The 9,656-nt window shown below is 34.2% G+C and overlaps 1 protein-coding gene across 2 annotated transcripts; it reads left to right on the forward strand.

The window, feature by feature from the left end:
- The first annotated feature begins 3,069 nt into the window (after positions 1-3,069).
- On the forward strand, positions 3,070-9,453 carry LOC110628935. Of its 2 annotated transcripts, XM_043948717.1 has the most exons (6): positions 3,070-3,282; positions 4,788-4,934; positions 5,626-5,705; positions 5,824-7,698; positions 8,313-8,463; positions 8,571-9,453. In XM_043948717.1, the coding sequence occupies exons 2-6, from the start codon at positions 4,796-4,798 to the stop codon at positions 9,290-9,292; spliced, it is 2,967 nt and encodes a 988-aa protein (XP_043804652.1). In that variant the 5' UTR covers positions 3,070-3,282; positions 4,788-4,795; the 3' UTR covers positions 9,293-9,453. The 2 variants fall into 2 exon arrangements, with proteins under 2 accessions (XP_043804652.1, XP_043804653.1); XM_043948718.1 differs by lacking the exon at positions 4,788-4,934.
- The last annotated feature ends 203 nt before the right edge of the window (positions 9,454-9,656 follow it).

Genomic DNA, 9,656 nt, shown 5'->3' on the forward strand with positions numbered 1-9,656 from the left:
TTTATTTATTAAAATTTTTTAATTCAGTATTAACATTACGGCTAGAGGTGAGCATTCCGTCAGTTCGATTTAAAACCAAATCGAACTAAATAAATCGAAAATTGAAATTTTAGTATTTATAAAAACTGAATCGAATCGATTTTGGTCAAAACCGAATTGAATCGAACCGGTCTGTTTCGGTTCGATTCAGTTCGGTTTCATCGATTTCGATTTTTAATAATTTTTTTATTTTTTACACTTTATTTTTTATATTTTAAAATTTAATTAAAATATTTTAACTTTAATATAATTTAATTTCTCTATATTATTAAAAATAACATATTATTATTACTAATCGATTCGGTTCGATTTTTTCGATTTTTTTATGATTAAAACAGAACCAAACTTAAATAATCAAAATTTTTAAAATTAAAAACCGAATCGAACCGAATTGAATAAAAAACTGAACCGAATTTTAAAATTAATTCGGTTCGATCGATTTTTTCAATTTGAACCGAATACTACTCGCCCTAATTACGGAACTCTGATCCATTGTGCTTTATCTAACTATTCATAGCACCCATTTAAACAAAAAGAAGAAAATAACACTGAGATGGCGAAATTTTATTTATTGCTTGATTAAACTAGTGTCATACTTTCAAGTTTTATAGAGAAAATTCTTTGAACAAAATAAACATTCAAACTTATTAAAGCATTTAAGAATGTTACAAATTAAGACTAAAATTTGGTAAAAATATTATTTTATTTAGGAGAATTGCTATTGGATTTTTTTAAAAAAATTAATAAAACTATAATATATTCTTATTTTTACTTTTTTTATATCTAATTATAAAGGAGGTGGAATATTTTATTTTATTTTATTTATTTTATTGTGAGTCGAGGGACAAGGTGGAAAGCTACAGTGAAGAGGCAGTATACCTAAACATTATAGGGCAAGACCATTGTATACTTTATATATATATATATTATAAGATGCCAATCATGCTACAACTTCCAATTATTATAATGGGTGTGAGTTTATTTTAAAAATAAAAAAAATAAAAGAATATAATTAATATGAGTATATAAAAAATTGAATATATAATTTGATTTTTAATTTTTATAGAAAAAATCAGTTAACATTCTGACTTTTTCATTATTAATTTTGGACACTTCATTTTTATAAAATTATATTTATTTATTTATTTATGCGAATTGACTTATACAATATTAAATTTTATAGATTAAGTAGTTATATTTTATAAATATCAATAAAAAATTAAAAAAAATCAAAATTTCAAGTATCAAATTTCTGTATTTAACCTTCATGATTTGAGATGCATACGAGAGTAGTATTTTAATATGCGTGAGTGATCTTAATTTAAATAATTTATGTTTTTTTTATTTATTTTTTTATTTATCCTTTAATAATATATAACTGTTATTCTGTTATAATATATAAAATTATACGTACTATTTTTTTATAGTCAGATAACTATTTAATTTCTTCTGGCATTCATGCTAACAGGATTTTGAAAATAAACAAATCTGTTCTCTTACTGATTCATTAAGTCAGATGAGCTGAATTTTTTTTATCAGGTCTAGATTCGATCATTCCAATTCAAACGTGATGATAAATTTAAGTTGAACCTTTATGAATTACAGACTCACTTTTCTACTAGGACTGACCTGCAGCTGACTGACAAAGGCCCAGCCAACATTGAATCTCAAAAAATTGTTAGCTTTTTTTTCAAAAAAGTCACTAGTGTTATTAATGCTAGCTAGGCTAGCTTTTCCAATAAATTATGTAATTATCCATAAGGAAAGATGATGTTAATCGTAAATTATTCTAATTATGTGATTTGGCCAGCTTATAGATTGATAATTCATAGCTTTTTCCAAGTCATGCACAAAAGTGGTATTGATATTTTTTCCATTAGAGGAAAGAAAAATAATGGGTGGATTGGGATTCTTCCTTAATCTATAAAAATAAATTTATTTTTTTTATCTTTTTAATTTAGAGAGGAAATAAAAAGTAAATGAAGAGAAATTATATTATTTCTTCATTGTATTTTAAAGTATATTTAGAAATATGAAGGGTGTAGTAGTAAATTTATAAAATATTTCTTATTTCTTTTATTTATTTTATTTATCTCCAATCCAAATAAAGTAAGAAAATAACAGAGGGAAATTTTATTATTTTTCCTATTTATTTTCTTTTCCTCTCTTACATGTTTCCAAACAGAGGGAAAAAAAAAGCAGCAGCAAATGTTGATGTTGAATATTTTGGCTCCTCTTGCTTTTCCATATTGACTTATGGAAAATAATTTAAATGAGAAAAATGACATGTCATCATTTCAACTATAATTCCAAAGAGGAATAAAACTTTAAAAGCAACAAAAACTTTATTGTTAGAATTCAATCATGAAACTCACAATTTATCAATGTTGAGCAAATTTTAAATTCCTTTTAAAAAAATTAAAAATAAATATAACAATTAAATATTATTTTTTAAAAAAATTAATAGGGAAAGTGGGAAAATTATTTAAAAAAAAATAAAAAATATCAATTAAATAAGTGAAATTTAATGCTTCTTGAAATTTCAAAGTTTTTAAATTAAATTATTCTGAAATTTCAAATAATGTCTCTACTAGTAAAGTAACTCATCATTACAATATAGTACTTACAAAAATTATATCATAAATTTTGATTTTTTCTACTATAAGAGTATTTGAAAATTTTAATTTTAAAAATATATTAAATTTAATACGATGATAATTAAATAAATATAAGAGATATTATATTTTAATTTTTTAATTTTTATAAAAAAAAATTTTCAAAAATCACCGCTTTCTAAAAATTATTAATAAAATAGATCTAGTTTAATTTTCATATTTAAAGTGAAGGAGAAATTAATTTATACCTATTAAAATTTTTATCATAAATTAAAAAAAAAATCAGTTTTCCGTAGAATTATAGTCGGTGAAATATTATTTAAAAATGAGTGATAAATATAAAAATAAATAATTATTTTATATGTACAATTTCTCCCTCAGTATGTTTATCTTCTCTCCCCTCTCCCTCTCAGCGTAATCGTAACACGTAAATAAATCATAATTAAACAAATTCCTTTTCAAGTCCGACACTCTGTCGGTGAAGAAAAACAAAGCACAGCTCTCACTAACTCTCTCTCCCCCAAACGCGCACTGAACGACTACACAGACCTGCAGATCTCCAAACGACGTCAGTCCACGGCGAATCTTCGGCCACATTCCCACCGGAATGTCAGATTCCGGCCACCAGGTCCCTTATCTACCCTCATTTTTTCCTTCTCTCTGCACTTTCTCTCTCAAAATTGCCTCAGCTAATATAACTCCCTTTTTCTCTGTTTCCATTTTCGCATCAGTTGTTTTGGATGGTTCTGCTTCTGTTCAATAGAGTACATGATCACTTTTCTTGGCTCTCAACTTTTTGCGTCCTTTCTCCGATCTCGCTCACTTCAATGCCCTTTCGGTTTTTTTTTTTTAAGGAATGGATTTCCTCTTTGTAGCTCCCTTGAATTGGTAATAGAATCTAATTCCTGCTGCCTCCTCTTTCACTTGCTAGATTTTCCTCACAGTGAAAAGTGGAGCTTTTTGGGAGTTGTTTATGCTTGTTATAAGCACATTTTCTTTTTGTTTTTAATGTGCACTTTGATCTCAGCTCTGCTGGTACTGATTTTGAATCCAAAAGCTTTGATCTTTTTGTGCTCTTATAGTATTTTAATTGCTCTTCTGATTTCAGCGATTTGAGGCTATTTTTAAGTTTTCAGTTGGGATTTTCTCTCTGCTATTTTCCGGCTTTTATTTCGCCTTTGCGCAACAACTTTTGTGCTTTTGAATTTTGATGGCAATTGGTTTAGGTTAAATGAGTGATAGTTCATAGAGACTTTGATCACTAAATTTAAATTTAATTTTTTAAAAAATCAAATCAAAAGCAAAAGCAAAAGCAAAAATGGAAGTTTGTTGAGTTTAATTGTGCTAACATTTGGACACACTTGATGTGATTTATCATAAGAGAATATGTTGGAGTCACACTCTGTATTAACAAGAATAGTATCCATTTATTCTCTTCTTTCTCTTTAATCAAGGCCTTTGTTACGATTTATTGGCTTCTTCTGCTTTCTTAAGAAAAGGTTTTCCCTTTTACTTAAGGTTTCCCTCTTTAGATTCTCGTGCCAATTTTTACCCATTTTTTCACTCAAGGATCAATATCCTTTAACCTCTCAAATTTATGCATCTTGCTTGGGGTGGGGTGGGGGCAAGGAAAGGAGAAAAGGGTATGGGGTCTTATTTTTATCTCATTTTTTTTGAATTTGTGTTTAGCTTCAAGTTCTTTTGCAGTGTACTGTGGGTCTGGTTTTGATGTGTACATGTTTTTGGGGTGATCTAGAGTTAGGTACCTTTTTACCCTTTCTTTCTTCTTCCTCCCCCTTTTTTCTTGTGTTTACTTTTGATGTATTACTATATTAGTTTTGACAGGGTTCATCCTTTTGTGAAATGCACTCCTATTTAACCATTTCCTGGCGTGCTTTGTCTTCTTGTAGAGCTCGGTTCTGGTTTTCTGCTTTTGTTTCTTGTTGTAATTAGTTTTGCTGTTGTATAGTTTTTCTGCATCTTCTTTTAGGAACATTTCTTTCTTTCTATACGGTTTCTCTCTCTCCAAAGAAAATTTGCTTTAGAGGCGCCCCTTCCTCTCTCTCTCTCTCTCTCTCTCTCTCTCTCTCTGAGGTGAAATTGACCTCATACTTGTGAATTGTTGGACAACAGGTGTCGAGATGAATGTGATCCAGGGCAGTCAGGCTCAAAATATAGAGAAACCAATTCCGGGATGCTTGGGTAGAATGGTAAACCTTTTTGATTTAAGCAATGGTGCAACTGGAAACAGGCTGCTTACAGATAAACCACATGGTCATGGTGATTTCCTTGTCTATATCTTCATTATTTACTTTTTAGGGAAAAAATGTTTTGGTCTCTTTAGGCACTATGTATGATACTTGTTGCTTAGTTTTTTAGGTCCTTTCAGAATGTAAATGTTGTCTGCTGTGAAAGAGCTTTAGTAATCCGTTACTTTTGTGATTATAGAAACTTTGTGGCTATTGAAATTGATCGTTTAGCATACGTGCCATCTGTTTAAATTCATTTGTGTGGCTGGTCACTATTTTCCCATCACCAGGACTATACTATGTTGATTAGGGAAGCTAACGCAGAGAAGCTTCATTAGGCTCACATATGGGGGACATATACATTTCCAATTTCGTAACAATTATTTAGCATCTCGAGTTCGATAAATCTCTCTAATTGCCTATTTTTAGGGCTTGAATTTCTTCTGGTTGATGTTCACTCCCTCCTTGCACAGGTTTCTTTGCCCTGTCAAATTGAGTCTTCTCTGCTAGTATTTAGTCTTTCTAGCTAAAATGACGTTCAAAATGATCAGTCTTCTCATTTCTGTGTTCTCTTGTAAATTTTCTAGAAAAACTAAAATGAAGATTCATCTTTCTTCCTGTTTAGCAATAATGATGACATCTGCTTCATGGTATTTCTAGCTGTGTGTGTTTTTAAATATCATCCTGGCAGCTGTAATTCATGTGGATCTGGTTGTTGGTAGGTTCTTTACTCCCAAGGAGTCGGTCAGATGTGGCAAGGATGCCAAGTGCACCCTTTGCAGATCAGATTGAAGATAAAATGGTAAAATAATTGTTTATTGGCAATACTAATTATAGATAGTTGTGAAACAAATTCTATGCAGAATTTATATGCATTGGAGCATGTATAGTGTCCTAACAGGGGGTATGTTGGTTTGTAGATCGTGTCCGAGTTGAGGAGAAGCTCCTCAAACAAGAAAGCGAGTGGAACACCAATGAAGACACTCATAGCCCAAGAAATGTCCAAAGAAGTGGATTCCAGACATAATCCACCAAATGTTGTTGCCAAGTTGATGGGACTAGATACTCTCCCACGGCAACAGTCTAATTCAGCTGCAGAAAGAAGCCATTCAAAAGGTTATTCAAGACGTTCTTTAAGTCACTCAGAGATACTAGTGGGTTGCTGGGAGCAAGATCATGGTTATTTGGACAAGCGAACGCAGCATGAACAACAAAATGAATACAAAGATGTATATGAGATCTGGCAGCAATCTCAAAAGACAAATGTAAGAGATAGTTCACCACACAAAGGAAGGCATAATGAAAGTACAAATGAGAAAAAGATGGTCATTGTTCGCCAGAAGTTCATGGAAGCAAAGCGTTTGGCCACAGATGAGAAAGGCCGCCAGTCCAAAGAATTCCAAGATGCATTAGAAATTTTAAGTTCCAATAGAGATCTATTCCTCAAGTTTCTGCAAGAACCTAATTCCATGTTCTCTCCACGTCTGTATGATATGCACTCTATCCATCCGCCTCCTGAGACAAAGCGCATCACTGTCCTAAGACCTTCTAAGGCTGTTGATAATGAAAAGTTTGCAGGATCAGGAGCGAAGTATGATAAGCAGGCAAATAAACCAGTTCATGCTGGCCAAGTTACTTTGTGTGACAAAAATAACACTGGATGTTCTCCTACTTTTGCTAATGAGAGGTTTGAAGAGTATCCTGCTCAGCCAACACGAATTGTAGTATTGAAGCCTAGCCCTGGGAAGACTCATGACATTAAGGCTGGGGTTTCACCACCTATTTCATCACCAAGCATATTACAGGGTGAAGAGTTTTATGATGAACCCGAACATGATGAAGGACAAGAATCAAGAGAGGTTGCCAAGGAGATCACACTGCAGATGCGTGAAAATCTTTTGGGTCATCGGAGGGATGAAACTCTCCTTTCTTCTGTTTTTTCTAACGGCTATATTGGTGATGATAGTTCCTTTAACAAATCAGAAAATGAGTATGCTGTGGGAAATCTCAGTGATTCAGAACTCATGTCACCAACTTCCAGGCACTCATGGGATTATATCAACAGGTTTGGTAGCCCCTATTCTTGTTCCTCTTTCAGCCGTGCATCATGTTCTCCAGAGTCTTCTGTTTGCAGAGAAGCAAAAAAGCGTCTTTCTGAAAGATGGGCCATGATGACCTCAAATGGGAGTTTTCAGGAACAAAAAAATAATCGAAGAAGCTCTAGCACATTGGGTGAGATGCTTGCCCTTTCAGATACAAAGAAATCAGTGAGGTCTGAGGAAGAGGCTTCTAACATGGAACAAGATCTGAGGGGATCTACTTCATGCCTAACTGGTAATTTAAACAAGGAAGAAGGCATGGTTGATTCGCCTAAAAGCCTCCTGAGGTCCAGGTCTGTGCCTGTGTCGTCCACGGTATATGGTGCTGGGCTCAATGTTGAGGTTTCAGATTCACAGGCAGGCAGAAAAGAAGTTTCCAAAGAGCTAAGGAAGGCAAAAAGCACGTCATCATCTTTAAAGGGAAAAGTTTCTAGTTTATTTTTCTCAAGAAGTAAGAAATCCAATAAAGAAAAATCTGGTGGATCTCAATCTAAAGATGAGAATCATTCTCCTACTCCTGAAACACCAGGTTCACCAATACCTCTTCCTGGAAAGGTCGGTGATGATTCATCTCAGTGTACCAATAGCAATGGCCTTGAAGATTGTTTATCTTCTGGTTCACGAGGACCATCAAATAAAACTACTTGTCCAGATTTGATTGACATGGCAACAAAGCAAGGGTTGGTTTCCCGGGAGGTACATATTGCTCATTCTTCTTCTTTCTTCCCTGATTTTCCTAGTTGTTATTATTTGTTGATTTGTGGGCGATGCCGGTAGTTTCTTACTTGTTGTCAAAGTTCTACACTAGGCAGTTTTATCTGCTTCATTTGAGGAATATAAATATATTAATAAATGCTTGAGGGACGTGTTCCCTGCCAAATCCCTCTTCTATTTCTGAGTCCCTTTGGTTTGCTAAATAGGTGCGGTTGATGCAACAGTAATTCCTATGGAGTATGTAGACCATGTAAGCTGAAAATGGCCTTGTAGGTGCCAAAATCCTTGAGCTTCCTTTGTATATGTCCTTATTTGACATGGTTCTGCCCTGACCCTTGAAACTATAGTCTGGAAAATGAATTATTGAACTGAGATGCCTCTCCTAAGCCATATTTCGTTATCCTGTTTTTTTAAAAAAAAAATCCTTGTGTTAACCAGAGTAATGTTGGGAGTTCTTCAGTGTCCTTTTTAACCAGCTTATGGCAACAATAAGCCAGATGCTTCTGATTTTAAGTGTTTGAATATCCCTATTTATTTTATCTTAGTAACCGACTGTTGAACCTTGAATAACTGGTGACAAAATCAACTATTTGCAGGCACCCTTGTCAGTGGCAAAGACTGCAGGGCCTGGGAATTTGAGTGAGAACCAAGATCAGCCAAGTCCAATCTCAGTTTTAGAACCCCCATTTGAAGAGGATGACAACACAGTTCCGGAGCTTTCTAGCAATTTCAGGCTAAATCGCCATGGTATATTTCCTTGTAGAACTCGAGTAATTTTCGTTACATTTTACCACAGCCTTGGCCATCTTAAACTCATGAGTTTTTCATTTTATTATTATCTTTTATTAAAACAGGAGCAGAGGTGCCTCTTAAGTCAAATTTGATCGACAAGTCACCACCTATAGAATCAATTGCGAGGACTTTGTCATGGGATGATTCTTGTGTAGAGACGGCCACACCATATTCATTAAAACCCTCATCAATCTCTTCCTGTGCCGAGGAAGAAGAACAGGAGGACTGGCCTGCCTTCATCCAATTGCTGTTATCAGCAGCTGGCCTTGATGGCAACATGCAACTAGATTCATTTTTTGTCAGATGGCATTCACTTGAAAGCCCATTAGACAAAGCATTGAGAAACAAGTATGCTAGCCTAAATGACAAAGAACTTCTGCATGAGGCGAAGAGAAGGCAAAGGAGATCAAGTAGGAAACTTGTGTTTGACTGTGTCAATGCAGCACTCATGGAAATTGCTGGTTGTGGATCGGACAGGAACCCAATGGGCATGCCATGTACTGGGGCTAACACCAGGCTTGCACAAGGGGCATCGCCCATGCTAGTGGAGCACTTGTGGGCCCAAATGAAGGAATGGTTTTGTGGTGAAGTGAGGTGTACTTTGGAGGACAGTGGGGACAGCTCCAGGCTGGCGGTGGAGCGGGTGGTGAGAAAGGAGGTGGTGGGAAAAGGGTGGTCTGATAATATGAGAGCGGAATTAGATAATTTGGGGAAGGAAATAGAAGATAAATTGCTGACAGAGCTTGTGGAGGATGCTGTAGCAGATTTGACAAGTTGGGTTTGATGAGGCTATCTTTACTTTCTTCTTTTTTTCCCCTTTTCCCCCTCTATTTATTGCAACTCTGTTTGTCTATTTGTGCATTTGATTCTCAACAAGGATGGTCCCTCCCTACCCAACTCATTTGTTTAATGCTGCAAGTAATTAAATTAATGTCCATTTGTCAATTTGTTTAGTTTTAATGTTCTTGTTCATAATATAATACATCTTCTGACATTTTATATTAATTTGGACTGTCAAAATCTTCGATATCCTCGCATGCATTCCATTGCGTGACATGCAAAACTACTATGCTAAGTTGAAAAGCAGAGATCTAAGAGAAGTAGTTTTGGTTCCTTTGTCCTGATATATTTGGCGTTTCCGCAGTGGG

This window comes from Manihot esculenta, chromosome 12 (assembly GCF_001659605.2).
Source record: "Manihot esculenta cultivar AM560-2 chromosome 12, M.esculenta_v8, whole genome shotgun sequence".
Lineage (NCBI taxonomy): Eukaryota > Viridiplantae > Streptophyta > Magnoliopsida > Malpighiales > Euphorbiaceae > Manihot > Manihot esculenta.

Coding starts and splice junctions, on each gene's coding strand:
- LOC110628935 (XM_043948717.1), top strand. CDS start 4,796: ATGAATGTGATCCAGGGCAGTCAGGCTCAAAATATAGAGAAACCAATT. Junction 4,935..5,625: donor AGATAAACCACATGGTCATG/GTGATTTCCTTG, acceptor GGTTGTTGGTAG/GTTCTTTACTCCCAAGGAGT. Junction 8,464..8,570: donor TTTCAGGCTAAATCGCCATG/GTATATTTCCTT, acceptor TTATTAAAACAG/GAGCAGAGGTGCCTCTTAAG.